The 13,877-nt window shown below is 40.5% G+C and overlaps 1 protein-coding gene and 1 long non-coding RNA gene across 3 annotated transcripts in view; both read left to right on the top strand.

The window, feature by feature from the left end:
- SLC41A2 (solute carrier family 41 member 2) overlaps nucleotides 1–8,098 on the top strand; it is a 113,162-nt gene extending 105,064 nt beyond the window's left edge. The window contains exons 12-14 of one of the 2 annotated variants that reach the window (XM_064491675.1): nucleotides 506–605; nucleotides 1,805–3,005; nucleotides 4,072–8,098. In XM_064491675.1, coding sequence (XP_064347745.1) covers nucleotides 506–518 — 13 coding nt within the window. In that variant the 3' untranslated portion in view covers nucleotides 519–605; nucleotides 1,805–3,005; nucleotides 4,072–8,098. Of the gene's footprint in view, nucleotides 1–505; nucleotides 606–1,804 lie in introns of both variants that reach the window. The other variant, XM_064491674.1, reaches the window with a different exon arrangement.
- A 3,202-nt stretch (nucleotides 8,099–11,300) lies between these two features.
- The window catches only part of LOC116156402 (uncharacterized), a 53,601-nt gene continuing 51,024 nt past the window's right edge, over nucleotides 11,301–13,877 (top strand). Inside the window, exon 1 of the long non-coding RNA XR_004140191.2 lies at nucleotides 11,301–11,399. This is a non-coding gene — a long non-coding RNA (uncharacterized LOC116156402). The remainder of the gene's footprint in view (nucleotides 11,400–13,877) is intronic.

Genomic DNA, 13,877 nt, shown 5'->3' with positions numbered 1-13,877 from the left:
GTTCTTGCTACATCTGGGTTTTACAAGGAAGTGCATAGATGGACCGAGGAGAAGTTTCCAGAGCCTGACTAAAGTTTAACTCCTTGTCAGGGTGCAGTCGACACTGAAAGAAATCACACCTAGAAATGTAGTAACCACAGGCTAAAGTTTCAAGAGAAGACATGGTTGGAAACTGTCGTACACGTACGTGATAAAATTCTAAATGGTAAATTTTCCATGATCAGAAAAAAAATTCCCAATCACGTTTTCCTGCATACTTTTGGCAAGACTAGAGTTTGTGGATGCCATCAACACAGCACAGTAACAACCTTGAAGAAAGCCATTAGAAGTCTGTATTCCCCGGGGGCAAGATGGATGATGTGGCAACAAGTAATGTGAACAGCACTAAATAAATGGTACTAGGGAAAAGCAGAGGCCAGAAAATCTATACTGTTGCAATATGAGTAGATCCCGAACAGCCAGAGCATTGCAAGTAATAACAGTTTTGCTCCTTTTATCTTAACAGTGGAAATAATTAGGAATGGTGCATGTGACAATAACGAACACAAAAAGATGGTACCTGCACATTGAAGAATCTTGGCATTTATTGGACAATCCACAAATATGTAAGTATCTCTTTTTTACTCATTATACTAAAGTTTCAGCGATAAATCTCTATACTTCACATGGGCCCAAGAATTTAGTAAAACATTTAAAAATCAGATTGCTTATGAGGTCAAAGCTCTGCAAAGAATGTTTTCCTGCACACCCTGGCGGCAGGGGGTCACGCTACATCTCATTTTTGGAATCTATATATAGCTATTTCCGAACATCTATGTAATGGCATATGTCAAGGTTATTCATGATAGCTTTATTTATAATAGCAGAGGAGGACAATTCAGGGGTCCTGGTGGAATAAACTGTGGTACAACCACACCATCAAACATAACCACTAGGAGATGAGGAATAAGAAATATCTCTACACACTGATAGGGGGAGATGTCCAGGATAATGAAGTGAAAAAAACCAGACATGGAACAGTTGTGTAAAGATAGTCTCTCTTTTTTTGTAAGAATGAGAGAATTAAGAATAAACATTTAAGAAAGATACACTGGAAGGAAAAATAAGAAACTAAAAAGTTAACTATAGGGGTCAAAGAGCACAAGGGCAGGGATGGGAATAAGACTGTGGACCTTCTAGGTCATTCTGATTTTTGACCTATGTGTGTATTACTCATTCAAAAAATAATTTTAAAATTTTACCTGAAAAATACATTCTTTGACCTACTGGTCCCACTTCTATAAATCTGTTCTAAGGTAATGACTAGAATGTACCTTGCAGCAATTTTCAACTTGAAATTTTTCACTTGGAAACAGGCTGAAAGTTAAAAAAAATTAAATGTAGTATATCTATAAAATGTATGACACAGTTAGTGAATTCATAGTTTTAAAATTCTTTGATGAGTTAGAAAACATTCCTGACAGTGTGTGACAAGCATGGTGTACAGAATAATCAACGGGGTGATTCCAGCTTTAAAAATCATCAAAATATTAAAAATGCTTTTTCCTCTGGATCATGTGACTACAGATACTTTTTTCTTCTTAAAATTCTCTGTATTGTCCAGATTTTCAATAATGAACATGTTGCTTGTATATTTACTTTTTGAAATCTGTTCTAATTATTACTTTTCTAGACAACAGGTCCCCAACTCTAATTAGCAATTAACCATGGTTCAGACTCTTAAAAAAAAAGATTGATTTTGTTCTGTTTGGTAATGATCACCTAATGTATTTTTAAAATGGGAATCTCTTTTTTATTCTTGTAGGTGAGGAAAGATATTCTGCAGAAGTGGACTGCTTTCATACTTAATGACGATGGGGTATTATAAGAAGAAATAACACATAAATGTGGGCCCGGAAGAGGGGAGCAGTTCCCTCCCTGTCACCAGCCCTTCAGGCTACGACGTCATACTGTCACAGGCTGCCAACTCTGGGCAGTTCCCGCAGGCAGCCTTTTCTGGTGCTTCTCCCAAGCCTCACCGAACTTCTGGGGATTGGCACCAACTCTTCAGACCTGGTTTATTACAAACCTATGTTGTCCATCTGCACAAGCTTGCCCTTAGACACTTCCCGACCTCCTCCCTCTCCAGCCTTCTCCCTGCCCCCCTTCTCCACCCCCACTTCTCAGCAGGTGTTCTTTACATTCCCCCACAAGGAGAAGGTTGAGGCCTCCAGGACGTGCTACCCATTCATCTTTTTTCCTGCCTGACATCCCGCCTTGTTGAAAGCTGACCCTTTCACCTATGCCTCTTCTGCCACATCTCCCCCATACCTGTTTTTCTTCAGCATCAGGATCTCACTCTCCGCTCCCTGTTATGCCAAAGCCTCCCCTAGAGGGAGGAGCCTCCACTAACACTGTCCACTCTCCTCTCCAATTGCCAGCTCTCTGTGCAGTAGCTGCTCCTGCCTCCTCTTCCTCACTCTTTCCTCTCTGCTCAGCACCTGTCAGCCGAAACCCTTTCCCTTCCCCTGTCTTCTTTGACCCCTGGGCTATATCGCCGACGTACTGAGATCTTCTTCCTTCCTGTTCCCTGGGTTTCCTCTGTATAAACACGTGCTGGAATAAGCAGAGCTCACTTTCTGGCTTTGCCGCTTCCTAGCTGTGTGTCAGTCAGACACATTACAGATCCTAACCTTTTAATGCAATTTAATTCAACAAATACTTGAATCTACCTAGCCTATTGATTTAGTGTAACTCAGTTATCTACTAAGCAGTTCTTTTATGCTGGGCATTATTCTAGGAGCTGGGGGTACATTGATAAATGACTCCCCTAAAGTCTGTGTGGGGGCTATAGTTTAGAGTAGAAATGGAAAATCAATCAATCAGATGATGATAATATCAGTAGACACCCTTCATCGTTTAAAAAAAAAAATCAGTATGTACACAGCACGTCAGTATGGCCTAGGCACCTGGGAAAGGAGTCTTACCATCAAAAGTGGAGCAGCATTGGTGTCCCCGGAAGGGAGGTATTTAATCTTCACTATGAACATCGACATTCTTTACTTCTGGCCAATGCACCCTTTTCTTTAATAATTAAAGCAGATGCACAATGTTTGTTTGTTGGGCTATAAGCAGGCTGTCTTAGCATAAAATTCAAGTTAAATCATGTATAAGCCAGAATGACTTCTCCATACCTCAATATGTAAAAATTTCTTCCATTTAGTGCCTGGCATATAATTAGACCTCAATAAACAGTCACTCTTAGTGAGTTCACCAGATCCAGCTGATCTACCAAAAAAAAGCACATCTCTGAAACAACATGGACCTGGGTTCCTACCTCAGTCCCACCCTTGTATGGAACCAGTTCCTTGTCTGACCATGAGACTGACTGCAGGCAAATCAACACCTTGAAGGATGAGTTTCCTTCTCTATAAAACAGCAATGATACCTACTTACAGATTTCACAAAGATTAGAGAGAAAGTATGTATATTATAAGGGCTGAATGAATAGTAATTATCGGGAGAACATGTTTTCCACAATGTTTTCACTTAAATGTATCCAATTCTCAGTTTGGTGGGTTCTAAAGACATGGGCTTTGGATTTGAATCCTGCCTCTGCCGCTTAATAAGGAGCTCAATCTTGGGCAGTTCATTTAATCTCCAAGACTCAGGTTTCTCATTTATAAGAAGTGGGTAGTAATTCCTACCTCATGAGGTGGTTGGGAACATTAGATGAGATAAAGTACTTGGAACAAAATAGTAGGCAGGTAGGATGTACTTAATAAATACTAGCTTTTCTGCCTTCTGCTAAATTATTTCTGTAAGATTAAAATAACAACTGTAGAATCAAGAATTACAGCATGAAACATCTGTGAGAAAATCAGGGTCACATGAGATACCCACTCAAGTGCAGGAGAGCCGTCTTTGAGGGGACTGCGCATCAGCTCCCGGGGGTGCACACACACTGTCTGCTCTCCTGAACTCAGGGATTGGTGATTAACATTATATAGACAGTTAACAATACTGAGTCAAGAGGTATGGTCTTTAGTGCGTTCATTTGGTAGTTATTTGTTTTTCCTTTTTTAATTGTAGGGTCAAAGAATCTTTGAGAAACCAGAGATGGAAAAAAAATGGTTTTAAATTTGAAACATCTGCAGAGTTACAACTGAACTTTGGGGAACTAAATTGCCAATCCATATACAGTGTTTCTGCAGGGGGCGTTTGGCTGATTATAGGAAGGAGAAAATGCTAGTAAAGAGAAAAGAAAAGAAAGGAACAGCTCTACTGTTTGCACATTTTAGAGGACAGACCAGTTTCAAGATGGCAGCATGGCCAACCCTGAAATCTCGTTCCTTCTCACCAAGTCCAGAAAAATGATAGACAAAAATGGAAAAAAATTTAAAGCCGCCTCACCAAGAGCTGTCCCCCTCCACCTCCACAGCTTCCTCTGACTTCTCCTAATGCCTTTGCAAGTCCCACTCCCTGGTGCATGTTTTCTCTGAGAGCTGCGCCCGGGGAACCACAATAGCTCAGGAAAGAGTTGGGAGAATTCTGAGCTCATCAGAATGACAGAGCACATGAAGAAGGTCAACCTGATTAAAAAAAAAGAAAGATGCATCAACTGTGTTGGGGGGACGCCAGAGGAAGAAGCCTGTTCGAGAGACTCCCTAATGTGCATTTCTGGTGGTGACAGGCAAGGTCACTGGGCATTGCTGGAAAGAGAATTTTTCTGCATGAGATATTTGTCTGTGCCTCCCATTTATTTATTCAGTCATTTATTTATGTCAGTATAGACTCATGGCTATTTATGCTTTGGGTTATAATCCAGTACTACTTTGTTTATTTTGTTGCTCAAATGTTGGCCAGCTCTGGCCATTAGGAGTTCTTTCCTTTTCAGTTGGCCCCTGTATTGCTTTGACACATCCCATTATTTGAGTTTTGTGTTTTGTTTCTTGGTTTTGTGCACTTTCCTACTTTCTGGCACTGTAACATGCTCCTGGCTTATCCCTTTTTTTCCCCCATAATGCTCTGAATTAATAAGAGTTTGATATGGATTTTTAATGTATATGTCCTCAGTATTTGTAGAGTGTTATCTCAAGACTCCAGAAAATAGGGGAAAAAATTTTTACTGCATTTAGATTTTTCCAGGACTAATTCTCTCCCATATTTTATGTACATACGGTGTCTGGAAAGGAGAACGTCTTCCACTCTACCCTTGTATTATTTCATCTTGGTCTTAGAAAAGAAGCATTTTGCTGTGATGGAACAAACACTAACTTTGGGTGTCCTAAGAGATGTTAGAATGTCTTTCTACTCTAGAGACCATATCACCTTTCCTGAGCATACTATAGCACGAATATCTTAAACTTACTGTGTTGTTTGTCTTCTGAGTAGTAGGAATTCTTCATATTGAAATTCTCTATGAGTTATGTATTTTGCAAATACTGGAGGAATTGCCTCTTCATTTTTCAAAATTTAAATTTAAAAATTTGTATTGAGATACATTTGACACATGGCATTCTATTCATTTCAGGTGTACAACATAATGATTCCATATACATATACATTGCAAAATGATCACCCCAATAAGTCTAGTTACCATCTGTAACCATACACAGTTACAATTTTTTTCCCTTGTGACTAGAAATTTAGGGCTCATCTTGTATGTTTCCTGCCCCAGTCCTAGAATCAGCAGTTTCTCCAAGGAGCCCTGGTTCCTTTTATTAGAGAATGGTATTAGAAACAAAGATCTGGGTGCTATGTGTGTTCCTTGCTGCTGGGGAGCAGCCCTCTCAGCTCAGAGAACAAGGAAATATATGCATGTTTGTTAACCTATGCATACATACCTACCTGTAAATATTTCTATATGTAACCATCTCTCTCATTTCAAGATAAACATGAATCTATACTGATGTCTCCAACTCTAATCCATTACCACATGGATTATCCTAGCCTCTTCCCCTTGCTTACTATAAACTCCCACTCCCAACTAGAGAAGCCTGGCTCAACCATTTGCCATCTACTTACTTAATTGTCCAACTCCAACACATGTGTATTGCAGTATCAAAATTGTTAACCTGTGCCCCATGAGATAGCCATTGACTTTTATTATGTCTAATGGTTAATTTGAAATTGTCTCCTGTTCTGTACTGTGATGTTGTTTTGGTCCATTGTCTCAAAGTTTTTAGTAAAAAGACTAACATACAACAGCTTTATAGCAACAGAAAAAGAGCCCTTCCAGGTCAGGAGGGAAGGGAATACAAAGCAAGAACAGTGGCTCAAGAGGCATCAAGAATTCAACAGTTACAGGAATTCAGACAAAGAGGACTAGGAGAATTAAAGCCCTCGCGCGTTCTTGGAAATTTTTAGAACTACTTCTAGAGGTTTGGGGATTGTCACCATATGTGAAGTGAGGCTTGTATTCTTCAAGAAAGGCTAGGCTAGGATGGGATAACAAATAAACTCTGAAATCTCAGTGGCTTCACACCATAAACATTTTAGCCTGGTGTAGGACATGAGGTTCGTCACCATCTTGAACACATGGCATCTAAGGTCACTACAGAAGAGAAGGAGAAAGCTGGGGAACTGCATTTTTAAGGACCAGACATGGAATTGGCTGACATCACTTCTTCCCATGGCCCCAACTTCACTGTAAAGGAGGCTGGGAAATGTGTGCCCAAGAAGAGAAAAAGGAAATGAAATTTGGTTGAACACATGGCATGTGTCTCCATCACAGCACTCACTACATTTTATTTGGATATTAAAGGAGCACACGACTCAGAAAGCTGAAGGGCTGGAAGCTATTTGGAGAACACAAGAAAGAGAAACACATACAGCTAGCCAACTCAGTCACAGAGTCGCTGTCTCCAAGTCCTTGGGGCAGAAAATCTGCTTGAGTCATCTTGGGTCTGGTGTCCAATCAGCTAAGGCCAGGTAAGGTCAGGGATCACAAGGTGACTGGATTGCCTCTTCTGGCTCTAACAGAGAGGGCAGAGGGGACGACTGTCATCTCTGGGGTGCACACCAAACCCATCTGCACATCATAGGGAAGGTGGCCTGAAAGTTTCTTTTGTAACTGCTGGGAATAGGCCAGGAAACAGCCTTTGCTAATATGTTATACATGACTGTAACCAGGCACTTTCAGAAGTAAAAGTTGCAAAGTCAAGTTACATAACACAAAGAGATAATGAGAGCCTAAATATAGCCTACATATATACACAGAAAGTACTTGGATGATTTTTGAAATGGTAAATCTCCAGTTGTCCCTAGATTGCTTAGGAAGCAGGATACCCTTAGATTAAGGATGCCCTTAGATTGAATATGACTGAATCTCTTTTCCCCTCATGTAAAATGAGCTGCTATCAGGTAAAACCACAGAGAATGGAAACAATTCCAGAACCCCTGCAGGGATGAAAAGTAAATTGGGGGAGGGTATAGCTCAGTGGTAGAGTGCATGCTCGAGGCCCTGGGTTCAAGCCCTAGTACTTCTCCACCAAAACAAACAAAAATAACAAACAACAACAACAATAAAACCCCACAATATATCAGAAGTAAATGGACTCAGTCTAAATCTTTGTGAAGTTAACCTGTATTCCGTGAGCAACTCTGGGCCCAGAGCTGGATAGATACTTAAATCCTATTTGGGTTCAGTCTACTTCATGATGTTGGGAAAACTAAACATTTTAAAGATGATTTCTGGAAGTGTTTTGTATTTTTGTTACTCTGTTTTTCCCCAAAGGCAGTAGTTAAATAGCTTTGGGATGTAGGTTTCCTCTGTCTTGGTGTTCTGTTTCTCTTGATGACTCAACAGTTGATAGTCATATCAGTCCTGGGACGTTAGTCCTGGGACATTACTGCCATACACAGAATATGAGTGTGTGTGCTTGCGTACATGTGCATGCGTGTGATGTTTGCATCCGACAGTCAAATCGGGACTTGATGCTATAATTTGCATATGATGGTATACATTGTATATGACGGCATACATCATATAAGGCACCAGGAAGGTAGCTTAAATCCAGTACTGCCTAAGGTTTGTTAAATAGTTCCTCTTGAAAGGACATCACTTGAATAGGGAGTTTTGCTGCTGCAGCAGATGAATAAATATGTATGATATATACATGTTGGAAAGTGTTTTTTTAAAAGAATTATTACTTGTGCTTTGATTTTCTAGTGCTTTAATGGTGTCTGCTACATTTCAGAAGTTGAATATAACAAAATGTAAGATGTCTATTTATAGAGTGAACAACTCATGATAGATGATAATTGGATTTGCCACAATCTTGTGATTCTGTATAGCTTATTATTAAAGAGACAGTTTCTTAAAACACTTTTATTATGGCATGATGCCTGTATAGTAAACTACATATATTTCAGATATACAATTTGATAAATTTTGATACCACCCATGAAACCACCACACAATCAAGATAGCTAACATTTCTATCACTCCCCAGGAGGCGCAAATTTCAAATTCCTGATTTATCCCTTCCCATCCCCTTTCCCTCTGAACCATAAGTTTGTTTTCTAAGTCTGTGAGCCTGTTTCTGTTTTGTAGATAAGTTCATTTGTGTCCTTTATTTCTGATTCCTCAAATAAACTATATCATATGGTATTTTTCTTTCTTAAAGAGATAGTTTTAATAGGGCCCCAATGCAAGTTGATCTAGACCACGAGTGGAGTTAACGTGTTTTTATTAAGCGCCATATGTGAAACCACGCCTACTGTTAGCACTGAGGAGAATGCTAAGGAGAAACAAGGTACTTGCAGTTCATAGTAAATAATCTGTTAAGGAGTCAAAGATTTACACAGGAGAAAATTCATGGCAGTTATTGATGAATAAAAGTTGTCCAACAAACTGAATGTCCAACAGTAGAGGAATGGTTTAAAAAGTTATGGTATGTAATTTGCAAAATATATGTAAACTATATCATGTACAATCATATTTTCCAAAAGCATTTAATGTCATGGGGGGAAATTCTCACAATATAAGTGAAAAAAATATGCAGTTTGATTTTATTGTAAATTGTCTTCCACTACCCCACCCAACCCAGAGATTAGGGAGAAACACGCCACTTGGGTTTACCAATTTTCCTGGTAAGTTAATACAAGGAAACTATAATACAGCCCAGGCAGGGAGGAGTAAGTACTAGTAGATGGAGATGATTTGATTAGCTGGAGAAGACCTTGGCTCCTAAAACTGCTAGCTCAAATGACAAATGTCCTTCTTCAAGGAGATCTGAAGGATGGAAGCCTATTCACTTTCTTTAATCTATCTTTCAGCCACATTTGTGATAGGGCCACACCAGTAAGGTTGATTCTGAGTTTTAATTCAAAGATATTATGGAGTGTTTCACATGAGGAAGAAATTTCGACTTTTCGGTTATTTATCCAGAAGGCTGATTAATTTCAGGGCCAGAGAAACATGGATAGTGTCCTCAGAGGAATCAGCACACTAACTGTCCTGCAGGTATGTAAAACTATGCTGTGTGAGTTAATTGGTACAATTAACACCAAAATTAAACCCCAAATGTAAGGAACTGAGGATATTTAACGCAGTTATTGATGACACAAATCTCTGGACTGTGGATAAGGCAGTCTTACAATTCACTGGAGAAAGTAATTAGCAAGGGTTTACTGGATTTCATTATCGGCCCCAGAGCAGATTGGTATGAGAAACACCTTGGTAGGTGGTTATCAGAAGAATACCTAAGTGACTATCATCTCAATTTTTGGTTTGAAATGGGTAAAGATGTATTTTCAGATACAGATTCAGTTTACCAAACTAAACTCTCATCAGACCTTTCTCTCCACCTCTCTCCAATCGTCAATGGCTCTCTTCCCCCGCCCCACCACGTTAAATAAACTTTTCTGCCCAGCCATCAAGGTCCTTCATAATTCTCCCTCCTTCACTTCAGTTTGACACAAGCTTTTACTGGTATTAGGGCTGATCTCCTCACTCTTCATTTAATCACCTGAGCTCACTTCTCCTTATCTTCCTCCATGGTTGACTCCCGACTGGCACTGGACAAAGGATCATTTATTAAGAAAGAAGGAGCCCAAAGTAGGCAAGTCCATGGCAGAGAGAAGGAGAGGGAAGCATATCTGAATCTGTAAGGAGGGCAGCCACGGTAAAGGCATCCCTTAAATTCAGTCAGGCTGACCCTTTGAGCAAAGGTTTTCAACAGGAGCTGACCACTAGAATCACCTGGGGAAGCTTTTATAAAACACTGCCATCTGGCTCCACTCCCCGGGATTCTGATTTAATTGCTTTGAGGTGGGGCCCAGGCATCCGAATTTTTTTCAGTTGTCCAGGTGATTCTAAAGTACAGGCAGGTTAAGAACTACTCTTTCAGAGCAGGGCTTCTCAGGCTTTGATGTTTTCATGAGTCATGAGGAGTTCGGGGTGGGAGACCTTTTGCTGCACTGCAGTTTCTGGTTGGGGAAGGCTTGGGGCGAGGCTGCATTGTGTGTTTCTACAGTTCTCAGGGGCCGCCGCCGCAGCTGCTGGATTGGAGACGATACGTGGAGAGCAAGGCCAGCACTGGGAGGCTGGATCAGGACACAGACAACACATTCTGCATCCAAAAAGGTGAGATAAAATACGTTTAATATTACACTGAGTTTCTGCAGAATAGAATGATGATGATGATTTGAAAGCTGGGTAAACATAATTCAAGTTTCCCTAGACCTCACCAACCTGTGAGTACAAACAAGGTCTCGGGTATTTCCAATATGTTTGCAGGACTTAAATGACTCCTGCGTGTCACTCCGTTTGCATATCACAGAACCTCCAGCTCCCTCTCCGAGTCTCACCCTGTGATGTCTAGGTGGCCCCGGGGTGGGGGGGGGGGGGGTGGTCCTTTTCGACATAATTCAAGCTCTTCAGCTCAGTACCTCCCAGTTCATGCTCGAAGCTCAAGATACACTTGGGGGGGGGGGGTTCCTGCTGCCCTGACAGCCCGCTGTCCACTCTCCAGGCGCCCCAAAACTGCAGAACCTGGAGCGGCCCGAGCAGGGCCCCGTTCCCGGGGCAGTGCGGCCCATCCCTCCTGAGCTCCTCGGATGCCCAAGGCGCTTCGGGCCGCGGCAGCTGGAGTCTCTTGAGAAACGGCGTCAGATTCTACCCGCGGCCCCTCTCTGGGCCAATCCACGCGCTGCCAAAGGTCCAGGAGGCGAGAGGTCAATTGGCTCCAAACGGAAGCACCTGCGCCTGGAGCCGAGCCCGCGCCTGAGCAGGCGCGGAAGCGGGAGCAAGATGGCGGGCGCCCAGGGCGGCCGCGCGGCCGTTCCTCCAGGCCGCCTCCGCTTTTTGAGGAAAGCATCCGCCTTTTTGGATTTCTTTCAACGTGTATCTGGAAATTGAAACTCAGACAAGACGGAGATAGTCTAGCTCGCCTCTGCAGCCGTCCTGCTCCCAGGTAAGCCTGTCGCAGTCTCTGCGTCTCCTCACGGCTGCCTCCGGCGCGCTACCCGCGTGGTCGTTGACGCCTCGGCGCCGCGGTTCCTGGGTTTTAAGCAATGTCTACGAATTACCAGCGTGAAAAACGCGGAATTTAATTCACTTCTACTGTCTCCTTTTCTGACACCCTCCTCCTGCTCTTGTTAGTTCTATTTTTAAAGACTGCGTCTTATTTTGGTTACTTTGATTACTTTAAGTGATATGTTTAAACTTGTTTCTTGAGCCATGCTCTTTAGATATTGTTTCTTTACTAACATGCACAGTAGAGGAATTTGCATGCCTGCGTATTTCTTTACTTCTCTTTTCTTTCCATGTCCAGTTAGCTGTGTTATTTTGTCAGTTTATCTTAATGGAAGACAGTTTAGAAAATTACATTTAAATAAACATTGTTTAATGAAGAAACAGGGCAGGTTGGATGCGCAGAAAAATCAAATTTCATGTCAACAAGGATATTCCAAGAGTCAAAGTCAAATCCATTCTCATCCCTCAAACTCTGTCAAGTACTTTGAAAAGTGCTATGTGTAGTTTGTTTTGCTTTTGGAGTTAATATTCTTGTACGATTTTGTACCCCTGGCGTTTTTAAAAGTCTGTTTTTTGTTGTAAGGGGAAAATTTTTTACCCTATAACTAATACCTTCCAGGTGTTCAATATATCCTGAGGCTATGAATATACATTGACTTATTTCTAGGTAATAAGCATAGTAGTTATGCTGGGATAGCTTTTTGTTACGCTCTTTAGTTTCATTGTTTTTAGAGCTCATGTCATTGTCTTTGATATATTTTTCCTTTTGTCGCACTAGATCCTTAAGTTACTTTTTCAGAAAAAGTATACAGTGTTTTGCATGTCTGAAAATGAGTTTTTGCTTATCCGAGTTCTTGCATGTCTGAAAATGGGTTTGGGAATAGATGATTTTTTGCGTGTCAGGACATATATTATGCTCCCCTAATATCTGATGAATGTTTTGGTTAATTTTAAAATTAAAGTCATTTTCCTTCAAAATGTTGAAGGCATTTCCCTGCCCTCTAGAATTTGGTGTCACTGAAAAAGGAAGTAGTGGTCAGGAGTACTAAGACTGACTGCTGGTTTGAATCCCAGGTCTGCCACCTGCTAGTTCTGTATCTTTGGGTAAATTCCTCCGTTTTTTCATCTGAAAAATGCTAATAATAATAATAGTAGTAGCTAACTCATAGGATTATTTTGAGGATTGAATAATGTAATATGTATAATGTTGAAACAGCTGCTCACACACAGTAAGCAGTATAAAAATACTAGCTTTTTTTTTGAATCAGTTTCGTCGTCATTAACATCTTTATATTTATCCTGGGTATTCTGAAATTGCATGATACTAAAACTGTGGGTCCTTTTGCACTCAATGAATTTGGTACTCAGAAGAACTGTTCAAGTATCTCCCTTTAGTTCTGGTAATTAAAAAACATTAAAAAAATAATTTCATGCCCTCTTTTCTTTCTAAGATGTCATGGTTAAATGTGGGCCCTTTTAGATTAAGATTATGTGTTTCTTATCTTTTTTCTTCAGATTTTCCGTTTCTTTTTGTTCTATACTTTGGAAGATTCTCACATCTATTTCTTCCACCTAATTTACATTCTTAATTTCTGTATCTACATCTTTAACTATCACAAACTATTTCTTGTTCTTTGCTTCTTTTTGGAGTTTTTAATGGACATGATTAATATCTATCCATATCTGTTTGTGGCTTTTAGTTAGATTTGTTTTATGATCCCCAATTTCTGCTAAATTATCTTGGTTCCTTCAGAATGTGAGGACAGTGGTCCTTTGTAAGATGCCTTACATCTTTTGAGCACTCTATATTTTAATACTTCTCCATGATATTAATGTTTTCCTCCCATAAAGGATGTATTTTAAAAATCACATTTGCAACTGCTTGTAACTAGGACATAAGTTTGGGTTCTGTCAATCAAAATATGTTTCTTTGAGAACTTTGATTCTAAAGTTGTTTACATGCAGAGACTGCTAGGACACCTGGCATATATTTTGCACTGACAGGACGCAGAGGCAAACTTTCTCAGAGATCTGTAGCAGCAGGGACCACAGTAGATCCTTTGCCAGACTGGTTCTGCAGTATGGTTCTGGGAGATGTTTCTGGAGACTGAGGATTGATTCTGCCTATCCTTTCAAAGATTTTCTAAGATGCCTAATACCCAATAACAAATACTTTTCCTGGTGATGACTCTCTAGCTGGACTTCCCCCAAATTCCAGATTTTTTTCAAACTGCCCACATAACCTTGCCACATGGACATCCAATGAACCCCACTTCCTGGTATTCATGCCCTTGTGTAATCCTTTCTTTGAATGTGGGAAGGCTGAGCATACTGACTCACTTCTTTTTTTGTTTGTATATATATATTTTTATTGAAGTATAGTCAGTTTACAATGTGTAAATTTCTGGTATGCAGC

Source organism: Camelus dromedarius, chromosome 11, assembly GCF_036321535.1.
Source record: "Camelus dromedarius isolate mCamDro1 chromosome 11, mCamDro1.pat, whole genome shotgun sequence".
NCBI lineage: Eukaryota > Metazoa > Chordata > Mammalia > Artiodactyla > Camelidae > Camelus > Camelus dromedarius.
The sequence above is the reverse complement of the archived record's forward strand: the minus strand, read 5'-3'. Positions and strand labels throughout refer to the sequence as shown.